Here is a 20,555-nt window from a genome sequence, read left to right as displayed (position 1 = left end):
CCTAGCCATGCCTGCCACCTGCTCTTTGAGCAGGAGTGCTGAGTTCAGGAGGACACCAGATTGCACACTGGGTTTGTCTCGGGTAGTGTAACCCCATCCAGAACTAAACATGGAATAACCTTGTCTCCTTGTCTCAATACTCATAGCCACTCTGTTTTGCCAGAGTTGAGTCGGAGTTTGTATCACCCATCTAGTCACCCAAAGCCTCCAGATACTGGAATAGGACATCCACAACATCGCCCAAAGGCCCTGGGATAGAGATATAAAGCTGGGTATCATCAGCATATTAATATCTCATCCCAAACCAATGGATCACCTCAACAGCGGCCTCACGTAAATACTAAATAGAAGGGGAGAGAGAACAAAACCCTGAGGAAGGAGGAAAACCATCACAATACAGTGCCACCCACCTTCAATTCCTGAAACCAGCCCAGAAAGATATCATGATCAATGGTATTGAACACCACTGAAAGGTCCAGAAGAGCCAGGATGGATGCACTATCTCCATCTCGCTCCTGCCAGAGATCATCCATGAGTACAATCAACGCCTACTCAGTCCCAAACCCCAGTGTGAACCCCAACTGAAAGGTGTCTAGATAATCCACCTCATTCAGGGTTCTATGAAGATGTTATATGATCAGTCTCTCCACCAGCTTCTCTAGAAAGAGGAGATTGGAGAATGAACGAAAGCTGTCAGGACAACCTGGGCCAAGTGATGGTCCTTTGAGGGGGCATACCACTGCTTCTTTAAAAGTTAATTCTTAAGGAATTACCTATCACTTAGACCCACACAGATTTAATTAGCCAGGAGGAGCATGGATTTAACACACAAGTGGCTGAACTACCGTGTTTCCCTGAAAAATAAGATTTACTTATTTGCTAAAACATGAGACAAAGCGGGGGGAGGAGCTGCCCCATGGACCCCAAATCTGCTTACCGTGCCGCAGGGCTCCTGCTACTGCCACAAGGCATGTCGTGCTGCCATTGCCGTGTGCGTCCCACTGTTGCCGCCACTGCAAAGCGTGTCTTGCTGCTATGAGGCGCATCACACCGCCGTGGTGTGTTACACTGTTGCCACCACTATGAGGTGCATCCCGCCGTTGCCACTGCTGGCATGAGGTGCATCACGGGATGTGCCTTACGGCAGCAGCAGCAACAGCAGCAGGAAGCACCTCATGGCAGCGGCAGCACAGCAAGCCTTGCGATGGCATGATGCACCTTGCTGCCAACGCCGTAGTGGCGGCAGGAGCCCTGCGGCATGGTAAGCGGGTGTGGGGTGCATGGGACTGCTCCTGGAAAAAAATAAGACATTCCCTCAAAATAAGATCTAATGCCTCTTTTGGAGGAAAAAAATATAAGACCGGGTCTTATTTTCAGGAAAACACGGTAGCAGCTGAGCAGGTCCTGTCCATTTCCTCAGGTTCCATGGGCTCAAACTTTGCATGACGTACAACCCACCACCTCCATTGATTTTGCTACAAGGCTGGAGTCCAACGTTGAACAAATATGACCGACTTTGCATAGCATATTCTTTACAGCGACACTTTAGATGAAACTCAGTATTGCTCTCTCCGCAGAGCAACCAAGTCACCCAAATACAGACACTGGGCAACAAGGGCAGAGAAATAGTTATATTTCACCACCCCAACTGCCACAAGGTAGATCCTAATAATGGCTCTGGCTCATGTCCAGTATATAGTTTATTATTATTTACAAGTTAGTCTGACACACATCCTCTTCTACCCGAAATACAGTAAAACAAATGAAAGGCATAAAATTAATACAGAATAAGCAGTAGGTGGAAGGGATATCTGCACCTGAGAAGGAAAGAAAAAGTGGGAAATTAGGCCAAAATGAGGTCAGGAGAATAACAAGAAAGGAAAGAAAAGGAAATAATGCTATTCAAGCATTAGGAAAAGGATTACATTTACCAAACAGCTTATCTCAAGCATCAGCTAATCTCCCCAGCTAATCTTCCAATGCATCCATACTTCTCAGTAGCCATTTGCACCATTTAGTCATTTCTTTTTTATCTGTGCTTTCAACTATGTAAATCTCCAAGTGTATTAAAACCATTTTAAGGAAAAAAAATTCTTTCTTGCACATGCTGTATACTGATGGACGTAGCCCAAATATCTGGCTAATAATCTCTTTAATTTCTTTCATCTTATAAATTATCCAATCAAATAATCAGGGCAAACCATTACTTATGTAGGGACTAATCTTTGCCAAATTATTCTGCTCACTTTTATTGAGAATTTTATTATTATGTTAAATTATTCTGCTGCAGTACTACTGAGATTCTGTTCTTAACTTGGAACCACCAGTAGAGTTTATACCAGATATCTAAAATTTAATTTAAAAATTGCTTTACCCATGATAATTTGAACAGTTAACAGCAATTAAGTGGCTGGAATGTAAGAGTACAAAAAAAAAAAACCCACTCAATATTTTTTACTGTCATTAAAGGAAATCAAGTTCCATCCACAATACGCAGTAACTTATGTTTGGAGGATTTCTTTAAATGATTACGAATTTGTTGCAGAAAAACCCTAAAGCTGCTTGAAAATTAATTGTAAAGAATTTACAGGGAAAAATATCCCTCAAATTTTTTAAACTAGATAACACATACAGTATCAGAATCAATTGGGACATAATTGTCTCACTGTTCAAAAATATGGTGTTGGATACTTTTTATTTTGCTAATATAATCATTCTAAACAAGCTCCTGGGTGATCTAACTCCTATTAACTGCCAATGGTAGCCTTGCATTCATAGTCACTAATGAATAGTCACAGGAGATTTGAAATTCTGGACCTCACTCAGGCTTTTTTATCTGCATCACAGAAATAGCAGGCCTGCACTGGCATCCAATAAGACTCCAGCTACATTTCAAAGTCCATAACTTCTTTATGGCTTAGCTCTTCCAGTACTTTCAGGACTGCCTTTTCCAATGCAATCTAACCAATCCAGTATGGTCATTATGTGAGCAGTTGCTCAGTCTCTTCATTTTCAGTAGCATTTATGGCCATTTGCAACATCTTGGGGTCATGTGACTGTGCTTTATATTTTTGCCAAAAAAAATTGGTTTGGGGGGGGAAAGCCCCATGGTGAACAATTGGTTTGCTTAATGACTGGACATTTACTCAACGATTGTCACAAAAAAGGGGTGTCAGTCACATGATGACCTGTTTTACAATCATCACAACTTATGATCATAATGGGCAGGTTCCATTATGGTCATAAGTTGAGGACTACCTGAATTACTTTTTAAAGGATAGTAACCTCACACTCACATATCAGGTGGACAAATGATCTTAAGTCACAGAATTACGCAAAACTTTTAATTTGATATGCTGTTTTATTTTCCTATTGTTCCCCCCACTCCATAACAAATTGCCACATTAAACTAATTCTTTTTTAATGTAAAAGTTGCTTAAAGACTGGACAGTTGGTAAAGATATTTGAATTTGAGTGAGGATATATTCCAACTATCATTTCATTAGCACATGAAATTCCTTTTACACATATATATATATACGTGAATCATATACAAGCAGAAAATGTACACATTAAGATTAATAAAGCTTTTAGAAAATAATACAATAAAATATAATCCTAGCAAAAATAATCTTTAGATTGTCATTATTTTTATAATATGGCATTCCAAAATTTGGTAGAACTTCTAAAAATGCACTCTAAAATAACTAGCAATGGTGTAGAATAGAAAACTGATAAAACTTTGATAGAAGCCTTGATCAAGCAGCAGTAAAATAAAATGCTCTCACAATTCCTATTAAAAGAAACTCCTAGTCTTTTAGAGGGTTCCTCATTCATATTATCTTCAGCAAGATCACACCTGAGATTTGACATATTCAGCTTTTCAAGTAAGAAAACAAAGATAGAAACAGTATCCAACATCTCTTACATACTTCCAGTCTTTTTAATGCAATGTAATCATCTAATAAATCATATGATTGTTTAAATTGCTATAATCCCAATAAAATTATACTGGATTAAGTTTAAAATGAACCTTGGGAAATCTGTTCAACATTACTATTGTTTTATGTTTCATCTCAAAATAAATGACTATATTAGCCACTGGAAGTATGCAGATGTTATCTTCACTGAAAGATATATCAGATGTGGACATTGTAACTGATATCTTTAAGTTACCTTTCTATATGCTTTAGGGACTGCCACTGAAAAGTGTCCAGAAATTTCAGCTGATGCAAAATCCAGCAGCCAGAGAGTTAAGTGAAACATGTTATTGAGATATTATCTGCTCATACAAAGAATCATATTGGCTTAAAAAAATACTTCTGGGTGCAATTCAGATAGTAATCTTGATTACCTTTAAGCATTAAATTAGTACTGTTAGTGCCTATAACATGGCCAACTTGTTTTTTTAAATCTTTTTTAAAAATGTCTCTTGTATCTCCTGCCAATTTCTTAAGTTTATCTAATGGAAATAAGAGAGGGCGCCTTTTGTAACTGTAAAAAAATCAATCTGAAGATGAATATAAATAAAACTGACAAAGAGATTTTTTTTTCAAATGTATGGTACCATACAGAGTATCATGTAAGGAGTTGCAATCATTGGATTTCAAAAATGCTGTAAAGCTATAATATGATGAAAAATGTAACTAAATTATAGACCCAAAAAAATATTATGCAAAAAGGTTGCAATGTTCCAGACAAGCTTAGAAAGAGAAATAAAAATAAGTAAGGACAAGATGACACAGTATTGTAGACTTATGAGTTGGGTAGTTAAAAGATTGAAACATTTTTTCCTTTCTTTTGTAATATTAAAATTTGAGAACTAATGAAGATAAATGGTGTAAATATTGAGACAGATAACAGGTATTAATTTGACTAGGTTAATGTCATTATTTATTTAATAAATTTATATGGCCACCCATCTCGCATACATGATTCTAGGCAGCTAACAATTAAAGTAGAATAAAAAGCGAGAAAAATATCGGAAACAACATAAATAAAATAGCTGAGAATTATCATGACATCACACTTTCAGTGTAACCATGACCAAGAAATGGGTTCAGCCATACTATTAGGGTTCCAGGCTTGATGGCAAAACCAAGTTTTTAATTCCCTGTGAAAAGCCAGCAGGGTTGGGGCAAATCTAATCTCTGGGGGAATAAAATCCCACCTTGTCTCACTTCATCGTGCCCTTCCCACGTGTCCTTAGATTTTAATGGCTGAATTTATTTATATTTTAATGTATATTTGTAAACATATTTTAATGACTGTAATCTACCCTTATGGTAAGATGGGCGACCAATACATTTTAGAAATAAATAAAAAATACCTCTCTTACTGGATCTAACTGGATGGGTAGACACCATTAGGAAGAGACAATCTCAGGTAGGTAGGTCCCGTAAATTATTTTTAGTTTTCTTTATAGTTTTGCATAGCTTTCAAATGCTATGGACATGATTCATAAAGACTAGTATATAAATATTGAATAAATATAAACAATAGTTACCCGACATTAGTGCACAATGGAGACTTCCCATGGCAAATTTTAACTTTATATTACAAGTTGCAATTATTATATGCTGCTCCTTCCATGACACTCTTTTTAAAAAATATCAGTAATAGTGTACTATGAAGAACTAAACCACCATATTTCGGCACATATGAAAACAGCAGCTCCTTTGAGAAGTCTATAATGCTGGGAAGGGTGGAAGGAGTCACCTTTGGCCAGATGGGCGGCATACAAGTTTGATAAATAAATAAAGGAAGGAGAAGAGGACAATGATCAGCAGCAAGATGGTTGGCATTCGATTACAGTGACAATGAGTGCATTGTTAGAAGGACCCGAAGAGTCAACTTGGGGACAGATTGTTCTGGAGCCTATGGAGTCACTAAAAATCAGTACCAATTTGATGGTACACAATTAAGCAGAGAACTAAGAGTCATTTGATTTCCAAATGTAACCAAAACTATTGGTATTCCCAAGTTTCCTCCAGAAAATCCCAATTTGCTATGAAATAAAGTATATGGCATCTACCATTCTTTAGTTCATATGGTGCACACTTTGGGCAAAAGTTGAGGTATTCTTTGGTGCAAAGTTGAGGGGCACTAATACTTTTGGCTGTACCTGTACCTCACTATATATGGATCCACATACAAAACCAGATGGGCAAAGCATCACTGTAGTTAGGTTTCATGGTGGGGACATTGGTGCTTGTTTCAGAGCAGAAACAGCATCACTAGTACATCCAGGGCTTGACAGCAGGTAGGGGAAGGAACATTTTGCATTTCAAAGGATTGGGATATTTTTCAGATTTTCTGAGGACACATCAAAGAAATAAAGTGGACCTGTGCAGAGAACTGGATTTGAAAAACAAAATATCTTTTGGTTCATGAATGTAAGTACAAGTACCACCTGTTGGAAATTTCTTAAGCCAAATGTGCATTTTCCAGGGATTGCATACTAAGTTATGGAGAACCACCACCAAACTTAGGAAAAAATGCAGATGCTTTATGGTGTTCTCAAGAAGTGACATATAATGTACAAAACATTCTATCCTCTGAAGCTAGCTACCTGTATAGTTCTAGGATGAAAGAGTCCTTGAGTCCATCTGGTCCTATAACAGTTTATTTGTTGATCCACAGCCTTAAAAATTATAGATGATCCAACAATGGTGCTCAATTTTTCTACTAGGGCACCAAGTAACTAATTCAGCTGTCTTGCCCAAAGATCTCTTTTAATATTAGTTCTACTATAACAAGTAACATATGCGACTTCAGAATGGCTTCATTAACTCCATTAAGGGTAATACTATCCTTAGCTGATTGGATTTCAAAAATGTAAAAATGTAAGAAAAGCTGAGTTTAAATTAAAAACCTATACTTGCATTTTTGCAAAATCATTGATCATTTTTATTGTCCAGCAATCATTGATCATTTTTATTGTCCAGGCTAACCAAAATGAATATTGCACATACATTCTTGATAGTTATTGCTAATGTGTGTTGACGTATACTGAACTTTGAATGTATTAAACTTTTGTATTACTTTATTTTGTATACTATCTGGATCATTAGAGTGATAACTTTATTAAAAACCCTACCATATGCAATAGCATTCCTCCTAAGGTCCACACAGATCCAATCTTAACATAACTACCTAACCTTTTCAGCAGAACCAGGGGCAGGGTAATTTGTGATCTACCCCCCCCAAGTTCTGATATTGATTTTAGCCAACTTTTTTTATAAGTTGCAAAATTGCTGTATTAACCCTAATGTGGGCTAATATTTTTGCTGTTATTGTCAGACTGTTTTAATTTCTATTAACTTAATTTTAATGCTTTTAAGGAGGATTTAAAAATCCAATTTATTCAATGAAGCAGACTCCTTAGTAGTGACGGCCGAGAGCTGACGCTGAAAACGGCAAAAGGGCTGTTTTTAAATCTTATTAATAAAGCCATTATGTTTCCCCGAAAGTAAGGCCTACACCAACAATAACCCCTAGCTTGATTTTTGGGGGTGGCTTAATATAAGCCCTATCCCAAAAATAAGCCCTAGTTTTGAGGCAAGGCACACACCTAAAAATCAAGCTAGGGAACGGGTGACGGTGTGGAGCTGTACCACCCGCCCCGCACCCACTTACCTTGCAGCCAGGCCTCTCCTTGCCAGCCCACTTCTTCTTCTGAGGTCTCTTCTGCAGCCAGGCCTACATTTCTCAGTCACAGGGCTTTCCAGAAGCCGAGAACCGAGCTATAGATTCAATCCATAGCTCAGTTCCGCAAGACCTCAGCAGCCAAGCACCAAGCTATGGATTGAATCCATAGCTCGGTACTCGGCTGCTTAGGCCTTCTGGAAAGCAAAATGCAGGTCTGAATGAATGCATTCATTCATTCTGGTCCAGAAGAAGTGGACCAGCTGGCTGTGGCTGTCGGTGCTGGAGGTGAGGAAAGGCTTATTCCAAAAATAAGACCTGGTGCCTCTTTTGGAGGCAAAAAAATAAAATAAAAATAAGACCCGGTCTTATTTTCGGGGAAACACGGTAGATGGCAGACAGATTTAAGATTTTATAATTGTACAGTATTTTCATTTTGATTATAAATTTTTCATGGTCTGTACTAGTTTTGTTCCTTTTATATAATTTTAATTGCTGCTTAATTCTAATATATTTATTTTTACTGTGGTTGGATTGTGCCATGGTGATTGTACACATTGTAAATAAACCCTTGTTACATTCCTGTCTGTTGCCTAGAGTTTCTATGGCAACTGAGAGTTTGAAAGTCAAAGAAATAAGCATTTTAGCATACTTTAGCAAGCATCATGCTAGATCATGAACCATATATAACAATCGCAATATTCATATGACACTTACACTAGTAATTTATACATAATTTATGTATAACATGTTTTTGGACTAAGTCTCTTCATATCTTGCTATTGATTATAACTGAAGTTCATCAAGATTTAAAGGACTTCACATTCCCCAGCCTTGTTTTATGACACAGCAATTGAAGTGGTAGAGCACAAACTGTTCTAATAATTAAGTTAAATATAAACCAGTGGTGAATATATTACGTATACACATAAACATTGCTTAATAAACCTGATTTTTATAAATCAATTTTATAAATCAAATTTTATCAATGCAATACAGTTATTACTTTGGAAATTCCATTCCATTATTCTGAAAATTCTGTTCTACGGTTTTCTTTCAACTTAAATAATTAACAATTTAGAACAGGATAATGCAGAACTCTGTCCAAGGTTGACTGATTAGCCTGGAACTATTTAGCTGAGTAAATAACAATTATCAGCAATTCTAATATCTCACTGAATCCCCTTGCTAAGCTTATTAACAAAGTAACTTTGTTATATACTGAATGCATTATTATAAATATAAAATGTAATAACTAAAAGAGCACTGTAGAACATTACTACAGATATTAACCAAATATATCCTATTCTTTAGATTAATATATTTCTTCAAATGATGGTTAGCAGATTTTACATTTTTAGATTTTACTTCCACACAATGTTTGCCATAAATCATACTGTTCCAGAACTGCCCAGATTATGCCTACAGAAAAGTCTCTTGGTAGAGCATCCTTGAAGGTGACTGTTCTCTTAGACTATGGCATGAAAGCTTTGATAGGGGGAATCTGGCCATTAGTTCTGAGAATTCTAAGTTGAATAATAATTAAGACTCATTTTGTAATAAATTAAAGCAGGTACAATGACAAATAGCAATATGGGCTTCTCTCTTTAAGAAGTTGGAGCCTTGGGCCTGCTTCACTGTTTTTTGAATCTGGCTTTCTACTATATACTACCTACTAGAACTGTTTTTGGTTTACTGACTTATGATGGGAATCAGAGGGACAGAAAAGATCCTGGGCAGCTACTAGTCCAAAATGGATGTGATGGAGCATACTTCTGAATATTATTTGTTTTGATGAACAAGAATAGTAACAATAGTGCTTAGACTTACATACTACTTCACAGTGCTTTATAGCCGGCTCTAAGTGGTCAGCATATTTCCCCCAACAATCTGAATCATTTTACCAATCTCGGAAAGATGGAAGGCTGAGTCAGCTTTGAGCCGGTGAGAATCAAACTGCTGGCAGTCAGCAGAATTAGTTTGCAATACTGCATTCTAACCACTGCACCACCACGGCTCTTCAAATAATGTTTGGCAGATTTTACATTTAAAGGAGGAACCCTATCCAGATATCTTGCTTTAGGGTTTTCAGAGTCCAGCTGACACTCAGGAAGCAGAATTATGGGACGATAAGTCTATAGTTTGATCCAGAAGGTTCTTATAATACAAATTATTTGTTCTGCTGCTGAGTTGTTCTCTGACCCTCTCTCTATACCATCTATTTATATAGGAGTATATGTGTATGTGTGTGTATATCTACTCCATCTATATGTGTGTGTTTGTGTATATATGTAAATTACTTATTTTTACAAAATGTACTTATTTTTACAAAAAAGAATTTTACTTATTTTTACAAAAAAAAAATCTTAGTTGAATGAAAAATTAGAAATCAAGAAGCAACTTTCCTCTTACACATGATTATCAAAGACATACTAGAGCATTTAGATACTATCACAATTTCATTTACAACATTGTTGTTCAATGTACATTGCTTCATAGTCACGACTTCTATTACCTGTTCTTTATTATTGCTGTTCAATAAGCCAGGTTTCTTTTTCTTTTTAATTGGGCTTGTTGATGAATCTTCAGGGGAATGACCATTAGAAGAGTGTGGCGGACTTGGAAACTTCCTTTTTTGAGCTGTACGTTCAGCAGAGCCAGGATCTTTTTAAAAAGATTAAAGAATTACAACACTGAAAAATTATAGGATATTATTACACTTGCACTACTTTTTAGTAACGGACACAATAGCATTTACCTTTGGAGATTTAAAAGTGAACTGGATTTTAAAAATAGTTTTAATTAAGAATCTGTATGTCATTTTTCCAAACAGAAATCTTGTGCCAAAAAATCTGTACATAAATTAATAGCAAACTAGTGATATCTAAAAATACATCCACCTCGGTAGAATGATATAGAATTTTTTCCAAAGACCCATTAGCAGAAGCAACAAAAATAAAATGAATTAAATACCATGGTGCAACATATACATAAAATGTTAAAATTAAGCTTAAAAGGCCAGAGAAAGTTTAAAAAGTAATCCTAGAACTGAACTGACATCTGAATAAGTGCTCTGAGCAGGATATTCCAAAGCAGAGTGCTCATGGAGTTTTCATTTTCACATTCAGATTTAAATTTATTTGTAATGTGAAAAACATTGTTTCACTAATATATTGCATCCAAATGTAGCAAAAAAAAAAAAACTGGGTAAAAATTTACCTCTCCATTTTATCTATTATCCATCTGTAATTAAGAAGCCAAGAGAAATTAGAAAAAATATGAAACTGAACTTAAGAGTAGAGTTATATTACTTTAAAGTTCTATACAGTTTTCAGTAACAGTATGGGCCTAGTGAGAGGCTATATAAAATCCAGCATCACTGTTAAACACAACTGAAAAATCAATAGCTTAAAATAATTTTTGGGCTTTTTTTAAAAAAAAAACATTTTAGTTCTGCCACTGATATAAAAGCAAGTGCTCTAGAAAGGTTCTACTGCCAATATAAAGCATGCCCAGAAATCTTAAATTAATTTTAAGATTGCATATTCACATGCAAATTTTTCAGTAGTATGTATGTATGTATGTATGTCAGTTATCACATCAACTCACATCATATCTACGTTTATGTTAATCATAAAATACATCTGTTGACTCTTTCCCCAACTAGTATGGCTAGCCAACAATCAGTGCTGACTTAATCTGTTGCCTAAATTCAAGATACATGAAATGTACAGTCAAAATTAAACAGAGAATGTATGAAACAGGTTGGTTTAAAGCTACAATCATTGGTCAGCTGAGATCAGGAAAGGTGTACCTCCTAAGTTGGATGAGAGTAAGCCTTATGTGAACAAGCAATAGCAGTATAAAAGCCATAGCAATTGGGGAGGAGTCAGAAGCATAAACAGGCACATTCCTTGTTTGTATAAACATGATATATAAAGTACCAAAACACCTAACATCAGCTTCTATTTTAATTAAATAGCTAGGAGCAGTTTCACATGACTAAAATAACTTAAAAACACTAAACAAAACACAGTGACTTCATGAAACTTTATTAATGCAGGTAAATTATTAGAATTCTGATACTGTCCAATGTAATAATTCTTCATCTAGAATATTTCCTCAAAATACTCCTCATAATATTCCATTTTAAATTATTATTCCCGCATAATGGAGTGTTCTTAGACAATTAGTTCTATTACTACGAACAAAAATTAATGACCAGCAACCCTTCATCTATAAATTTAAGAACTCGCAAAAACAGTCTGATACAAAGCATAGAAGTATACAAGAAGTCACTACATGCAAATCCTTACTCTTTGCCCAATTTTAAAATTGTAAACAATTAGGCCAGCTGGCCTCTTGTGGAACTGGAACAACAAGCTCCAATCCTTTTCCGTAAGAAAAAAAAAAGACTGGGTTTCTTTAGTTTATGTGTTTCTAAACCACAATATTTCCCAACATCTTATTATGTTAGTAACATGTGGAACAATGTAAATACAGTAATCAAAATGCATAAAATGAATAATATGTATTTTTCATAATATGTATTTTTTTTCAAACAGAACAGAATACTGTGCTCTGGGAATTCAGTCTATATCCTGGACCAGCCCATTCGAGACATAACAAAATCCCACATGTGAAAGAGTTACAACCATTCCAAATAAATGAAATAATGTAGCTAAAAACAGATTTCTTGCCTATAAAAATCTGGATGGCCACTAAATGAAAGCAAAGACTTACAGAAAAATCTAGCTAGTTGCTGCTGGGTAACAATTATTCCATTTTTTAAGAGTCCAGATGTGGTAACTTCCTCTTAGTTTTCTTTCAATTAAAAACATAATTTGCTCCTGATAGTATCCTAATTAAAAAGTTTATGAGGAGAGATAAATTGCATTCATCTGGCACACAAGACACAACCTGTTGAATCAATTACCTCTTCCATGGCAGAATATACAAAATAAATTCCAATTAGTCTACTAGGGGCTACTTTAAAACAATGTTTTAAAGCAAAACTTCAGTCTCTAATTTGCTTCTTGTCCACCTAATCTTGAAGACTTGAAGAACATTGATTATCTCTTTAGATTACATTCCCTCCACCATGGCTGGTTTCTACAAACAAGTAAAAAAGGAAAATAATAGCAGTTTCTTTCTGTTTGTGAAGAGGAATCAATTAGCAAAAGGAAAGAAAAACCTTGGAAACACACCAAAGACACCCCTCTCTGCCTGGCTGTCAGCATTTACATCTTGAATGAAATTACTTTACATTATTTACAGTACACAGTGTAGCACAAAACAAAAAATTATTCATGAACCATACAGGCATGATCAGAAAAGTAACTCTTTACATTTGAAGTGCAAAACAAAAACTGCAGCAAACAGACAAAAAAACTCCAATAAGTTCAAGCATGCTCCTGTAGCAAAGTGCACCATGGCTTATATCAATTGTGTACAATAGCATGAATAGAGAGTAAATACATACGCATAAACACACAATTCTAAGATTACTAACTTAACCAGTAAAGTAGTTTTTACATTTTTAAATACATTCTAAAGCAGTGGTTCTCAACCTTTTTAATGCCGCGACCCCAACCGGTCGTAAGTCGAGGACTAACCCGGTCGTAAGTCGAGGACTAAACCGGTCGTAAGTCGAGGACTGCCCAACCGGTCGTAAGTCGAGGACTACCCAGCCGGTCGTAAGTCGAGGACTTTCCCTGCCCGGGAGCGCCGCGCATGCGTGGTTCCTCCCCCTGCGCCGGCCGAGGCGCAGCTGGCAAGCGGCAGAGACGGAGCAGGCTGACCACCAGCTGGCCCAGCCCAAGGGAGGTAAGGCACCCACCAGAAAAGGGGGAAAAAATGGCGGACAAAAAAATGGTGGACAAAAAAAATGGCGGACAACCTTGCTTGGCGACCCCCATGAAATGGTCGATCGACCCCAAATGGGGTCCCGACCCACAGGTTGAGAACCACTGTTCTAAAGACTCCACAAATGGCTAAAAAAAATAATGCTGTACAATGACCATAAGGCAGAGATCCCCAACCTTGGCCACTTTATGACTTGTGGACTTCTCAGCCAGCCATGCAAGCTGAGGAATTCTGGGAGTTCAAGTCCACAAGTCATAAAGTGGCCAAAGCTGGGGACCCTGCCATAAGGAAAAACAAATGGCACCAAAGTCCAAACCTCCAAGAGTCTACCCAATTCAAGCAAGCCATCAATATAGAAGGGGGGGGAGAGGAAGATAAATTATTTTTAATTGGTTTTGATAATTGAATTATCATTTTATCTTTACTCACTAGTTAGATGAACGGCTATAAAAATGTTTAATTTGAACTGACCAAAAGCAGGACATGAAGGCTTCTGATTTCAAGATCCAGAGGTTCCTGACAATGGACACCAACAAGAAGGAGGGCAGGAAGGGTCTAGTCAGTGTCAAAAGTACTAGGATGAAATCCAGAGCATCCAAGAATTTATCAGTAAGATAGCACCCAAAATGAGAATGTTTGAGGCAGCAGTAAACATGGGAGGAATATCAAGAAGAGGAAGTGCTATGGCAAGACAAGACCCTGCATAGGACGTAACTTTGCAGATCATTGAGGTGGTTAACACTGAAAAATCTACCAGTGACTGAAAAGCACTGGACAAAAAGATAACACTTGATTATAGCAGTACAATAACAGGCACTAAGAATCAGATCCATAAAACAGGAATCTACCACAACAGACAGAACCCGAGATGCAGATTGTGCAGAGAGGCCTCAGAGGAATACATGGCAGCAATGTGTAAGATGCAAGCAGAAACAATACAGACTGAATAGCAAAATCTAGGAGCCAGCATTGTATGTAGAAACAGCAGCACAGTGTATGGACTAGACCATGGGTCGGCAACCCGTGGCTCCGGAGCCACATGTGGCTCTTTGAGCCTTCTCCTGCGGCTCCCAACCTCCTCCGCCATTTGCAGAGAGAGAGACAGAGGTAGAGAGAGGTACTTGCACCTACCTCTCTCTCTCTCTCTCTCTCTCTCTCTCTCTCTGTGTGTGTGTGTGTGTGTGTGTGTGTAGGAAGCAGCAGCAGAGAGAGAGAATGAGAACTCATGCACATCAGCCTCTATTTCTTTTTAATTAAACTCTTCAATCAAGCTCTCGCCCCCTCGTGTGTGCGCGCACACACACACGTTTTGCGGCTCCCAGTATTTTCTTTTCTCTGGGAACCGGGTCCAAGTGGCTCTTTGAGTGTTTAAGGTTGCTGACCCCTGGACTAGACCTTCCAAGTCCAGATGGAAGATTCCACAGAAGGTCATGGAGAATAAAAGGGTTAAGATCCTGCGGGACTTCCAGATCCAGGCAGATATAGATCAATCAACCAGACATCGTAGTAGTAGACAAGTATCAGAAGACAACAGTGATAGAAGTAACAGTGTCAAGTGACAGCAACATCAGGAAGAAAGAGTATAAGAAACTGAGAAGAATCAGAGAGGAACTAGAAAAGATGTGGAAAGTAAAGGTCTAAGCAGTCCTAGTCATGGTAGGAGCACTTGCGGGAATGGCTCTTACGCTGGCAGAGTGACTTCAACAGAGATTTCTAGATTCAGACATCCATAGCTTAGCTTTCTTACATTTCTCTTTTCATTTTCTGTATGTATTCTCAACTCTACCAATTCTTTTATACCAGTGGTTCTCAACCTTTTTAATGCCGCGACTCCAACCGGTCGTAAGTCGAGGACTAAACCGGTCGTAAGTCGAGGACTAAACCGGTCGTAAGTCGAGGACTATCCAACCGGTCGTAAGTCAAGGACTTACCCTGCCCGGGAGCGCCGCACATGCGTGGTTCCGCCCCCTGCACCGGCCGAGGCGTAGCTGGCAAGCGGCAGAGACGGAGCAGGCCGACCACTAGCTGGCCCAGCTCAAGGGAGGTAAGGCATCTGCCGGAAAAGGGGAAAAAACTGACGGACAGCCTTGCTTGGCGACCCCCGTGAAATGATCGATCGACCCATAGGTTGAGAACCACTGTTTTATACCTATTACATCCTCCTTCTCTCTTTTGGTTACAGGGATGCAGTGTATCTATTTTTATTTATTTCATTATTAATTTATGCTCTTTGATTCTATAATTTAAAAACTGAATGTAGTTGACCAAATATTGAGATTAAAAAAACTGCATATGAAGTTAGAAAATAACTGTAACCATGCAACTGGTTCTTAGCTATAGTTCTCCCTCCCACAATAATAATTATGGCCTACCTTACAGAGTTATTATAAAAACTTGCCTAAGGGAACAGTTAGAACAGCCATTTCTTTTCCATATTTTAAAATACAGCATTACAACAATAAGCACATTTCATTAACTAACTAGCAGAAATCAACTCTTTTAAGTCTTCTAATTTTCTATACATAGTATATAATGAACCACCAAAAGACTGAAAGTAAGTTATAATATGGATTATGTTCTGCAATGCTATCTGTAGAGCTTTGACCTTCAATCCAGGAAGGAAAACTAGCATAAATTGAACCTCAATGACTACGAACAACTGAGGTAGATGCCTTCTCTTCCTCAAATATAGAGATGAACAATGTGCATTAAATCCATTAATATACTATCATGGTCATATGATTGCAATTTGTAACCTTCTGTGCCAGCTTCCAGCAAGCAAAGTCAATGGGAAAGTTGTAGTTGTGATTATGTGAGGTTCTTCCTTAAGGACCCACAGAGGACTTCAGTAACTGCAGTTAACAGCATTTGTATTATTTTGATTAATAAATGTCTGTTAACAACAGAGTTTCTAATCATTAGCATCATTAAGGCTATTATATCTGTATTATAACCAAATAGAAGGCAGAAAAAAAAGGAAAAAGCAGAAGAAACAAGAGCTGAATGTGAATAAATTCAAGAGAGATTTTACTATATATTATTTCCAGATGGCAATCAAGAATTCTTGGATCATAGAATCAAGTTTAATAGCTAAATAATAAAGTTTCATAAAAACTGTAGATCTTAGAAGTTGAAGTTTTGTGGCAAAAAGTATAAAGTATAAATTGGATATAATTTAAGCAGCAATAAAGAATGTCAATGAGAAAAAGAAAGAAAAAGAAGCTCAGACTGATAAAATTCAAGCAGTGTAGTTCATACTATAATATACTAGGATTCAAGTGCAATTCAAGAGCAATATTTATGAATGAAACATAGAGATTATACAGAACTTTAAAAAAACAAAAATAATCTGCAGTAAATACAGGGAAGTTGAACATGCTTAATAGTAGTTCTTCAAATATTTATCTGTCTGGGGTTTGGTTTTTTTTGGTTTTGCAGATATCCTTATACAAATGGTTCTATTAAATGGTTCTTCTGTGAGGAAGTCTGCAAACCATTCTGATAATCATAATTTCCAGAATACTAAATATGTTAAAATGAAGCTGCCCTATCAACATAAAATAGTATAGCACGGCAAATATCAGGGACAATTATATTTGACTTTTGGATAAAGAAACAGAACAGTAAAACAATATTCTGAGTCAAAAATCTATGTTTTTAATTGTTTTATCTTAGTATCAGATTTTGTAAGCTGCCAGAGTCTGTTGGAATAGATGACCATAATAAATGTAATGACACAAATGAATAAATGAGTAGAGAGAAAGTGATGTCTAGATGCAATACCCAATGAAAGGCAGTATGGTTTTCACTTCAAGGATAGACTGTAAGTCACTTTTTCCAACCATCTTCAAACTTCAACAAATGGTCATGAGTCAAGGTCCATTTTTAGATCCTTATTGGACAAAAGATTCAAAGTCTTCCAACAGCAACAAGCATTGATATGCAAAACTTTGATACTACTATAATGTGCGCCCCAATTCCTATTAAAGATTTATCTATGGTTACAAAGCAATTTGCCAGCAGATGGAGCCAAAACAGTCGACTGATGCACTTTATTCTCTTCATGAACTTCTTTTTCTTCCTATTAAGGGTAAAGCCAGAATTTTGAGAATGTGTTGGGTTTCCTTAAATAGTTCCTAAGTAAAATCCTGGTCACAGGGAAGAATAGAGAAGAATTTGCAAAAGTCCAAACTACTATTGATGATATTGCAATGGATGGTGCTGTAAATGGATTGACTCAGAAGGCATGTAAGGCAATGTGCTTATTGATGAATGGCATTTCAAATTAGCCCTCAATATGTAGAGGCATTTGCTGGTTCCAATGCTGTTGAATAAAACACACAAAGTGCCTGCTCTTAGGGTTCTTAAGTTGAAAGTTCTGTTATGACACACTACTCTGTAAAGGTCTGGCAATGAAGACACGAATCAATTAAATATGTGGTTATCTAATGAAAGTAACATATTTCTACAATTTCATTTCTTATGGAGAACAGCCTTTATAGCCATAAATTGCCAAAGTGTATGTCAAAGAGATAGATAACTGAATAATTTTTCAAACAGAAATTTAACCCCCATCCAGAAAACTACAATAATAACATTCAGACCATGTTTGCTTCATGAAGAGAATAAATGCTATTTCAACAGCAATAAAAAAGAACTGTAAGAGAATTATGGTTAAGTCCCAAGAGCATATACTGTGAGATACTATTTTCTAGGTCCATCAAAATACAATTTAGCTCTATAAGACGTTAAAGATTCTGCACATAAGAAAACATACATCACAAAGAAGTGGGAAATTTTTCTGCATGACTTCAAGATAGAGAAGGGGCGTTGTCTTACCTGAACACCTTTTCTCAGCATGATGATGCAGAATCCACAAATGGTTTAACTATCTTCCTGCCCAATTAGACTGTCTGACAAACATGCCACGCCTCCTGCTGGGCTTGAGTACCACCCAGTCACAACGAAGGCGAAGCTATTGACGATTGTCCGACGTGTTGGCTTCCCTACCCGACACAGGACCTGGTGTGTGTGGATTCTCCATCATCATGCTGAGAAAAGGCGTTCAGGTAAGACAACGCCCCTTCTCCAGCATGAGGATGGAGAATCCACGAATGGGACATACCAAAGCTGCCCTGTCCCTATGGGAGGGAATCTGTCTGTGTCCCACTTGATGACACTACTTGCTGGAGCACTCTCTGGCCAAATGAGGCTTCTGCAGGAGCAAACCTATCCAGCTTGTAATGCCTCACGAACCGGGAAGGCGAGGACCAGGTCGCCGCTCTACAAATATCCCCAATGGAAGCCTGAGTTGCTCACGCCGTAAATGTTGCAGCGCTGCGTGTGGAGTGAGCGGTGATATGGCTTGGAACTGACAGGGAATGTGATTGGTACGCTCTTGCAATGCAAGCCTTGATCCACCTGCCTATAGTCAATGACGAGACCTTCTGCCCCATGGAAGAGGGTTGAAAGGAGATAAAGAGCGCTTCCGACTTGCGGAAGGCTGAGGTCTGCTTGAGATAATGGTGCAACGCCCTTCGAACGTCCAAGGTGTGCCATTGGCATTCTAAAACGTGAGGTGGTCGAGGGCAAAAATCTGGAAGAATCACCTCCTGCGACCTGTGGAACAAAGTATTTACTTTGGGTATAAATGACGGATCCAATCAAAGGACCATCCTGTCATTGTGAAAGATGCATAGGTCCTCTCTGACAGAGAGAGCAGCTAGTTCCGAGATGCGTCTCGCCGACGTGACGGCTACGAGGAAAGCTATCTTCATGGTTAAGAACTGCAATGAACTCAAACGGTGGCGAGGTCAGGGCCTGCAAGACCTGCAGCAGCTCCCAAGAGGGATAACGATGAACCACGGGTGGCTTGGTGTTAGTTGCGCCCTTGATAAAGGGGTACTGAGCCAATGGCGTTGAATTGTCACATGTAAGCAACGTGGATAGGCCACCACCTGCCTGAGGATGGTATTGGGTGCCCAGCCCTTGTTGAGCCCCTCTAATAAATATTCAAGGATTCTCGCAATAGTGATGGTGGAGAGATTGAGGCGGTTCTTAGTGCACCAGTGACAAAAATTCCTCCACGAGGAGTCATAGATCCTATTAGTTGAGGGGTGTCTGGAGGCCTGAATCATGGAGATTACGCCTGTCGAATAGGACTCTTGGGTCAGGAGCCGCCGTTCAAGTGCCAGGCGACTAACTGGAGCCACTGAGGGTCTGGGGGTTGCAGAGCTCCCTGGCTGAGTGCAACACAATCTGGAGGAATCCTCCACTGGGCAGAGATGGAAAGGCTTAAGAGGTCAGCAAACCATGGCCGTCTTGGCCAGTGTGGAGTAATGACTATCACCTCCAGCCGTTCCTACAGTATCTTCCAGATAACAGCCAGGATCAGAGGGAGAGGAGGAAAGGCATAGAGCAGGCCCTCGGGCCATGGACTGTGGAGGGCATCCACCTTCTCCGCCCCTGGAGATGGGAACTGGAAGAAAAACCTCGGAAGCTGGGAATTCGCCGGGACGGTGAACAGGTCCAACAACGGAAGTCCGAACCTCTCCGAGATCTCCCAGAATAGATCGGAATGCAGGCGCCATTCAGAGTGATCCACTGTCGACCTGCTCAAGGAGTCCACCTGCTGGTTTGCCTCTCCCGAGATGTGCTCTGCTCTGAGGGAGGAGAGATTGGTCTCTGCCCAAGTACTCAGCAACTGGGCCTCGGTCATAAGGGACATGGACCAAGTACCCCCCTGCCGGCCCACATGGACTTTCGCTGCCACATTGTCCGTGAGCACAAGGACATGTTGTCCCGCCACCCTGTCGCTGAAGTGGCGCAATGCCAGGTGTATGGCTCTTAGCTCCAGCCAATTTATGTTGTGTTTGAGGTCTGACTGGGACCACCAGCCCTGAGCTAACTGTGAGTGTAGGTGCGCCCCCAGCCAAACAGACTGGCATTTGTAGTCAGGGTAAGCCTGGCTGGTTCCTTGAATAAGGAACCTTTGGCTACCGCTGGGGAGGTCCACCAATGAAGGGACTTTAGGGTGGGAGCTG

At 38.6% G+C, this 20,555-nt stretch overlaps 1 protein-coding gene across 1 annotated transcript in view; it reads right to left on the bottom strand.

Annotated features, from left to right (window-relative positions):
• Positions 1-20,555, bottom strand: part of ZMYND8 (zinc finger MYND-type containing 8) — a gene marked incomplete at its 3' end in the record, with an annotated part of 73,183 nt that overhangs the window by 22,308 nt on the left and 30,320 nt on the right. The window contains exon 3 of the mRNA XM_015819228.2: positions 10,163-10,311. Coding sequence (XP_015674714.2) covers positions 10,163-10,311 — 149 coding nt within the window. The remainder of the gene's footprint in view (positions 1-10,162; positions 10,312-20,555) is intronic.

The sequence above is a fragment of the Protobothrops mucrosquamatus genome, unplaced genomic scaffold, assembly GCF_001527695.2.
Source record: "Protobothrops mucrosquamatus isolate PMUCROS unplaced genomic scaffold, P.Mucros_1.0 scaffold875, whole genome shotgun sequence".
NCBI lineage: Eukaryota > Metazoa > Chordata > Lepidosauria > Squamata > Viperidae > Protobothrops > Protobothrops mucrosquamatus.
The sequence above is the reverse complement of the archived record's forward strand: the minus strand, read 5'-3'. Positions and strand labels throughout refer to the sequence as shown.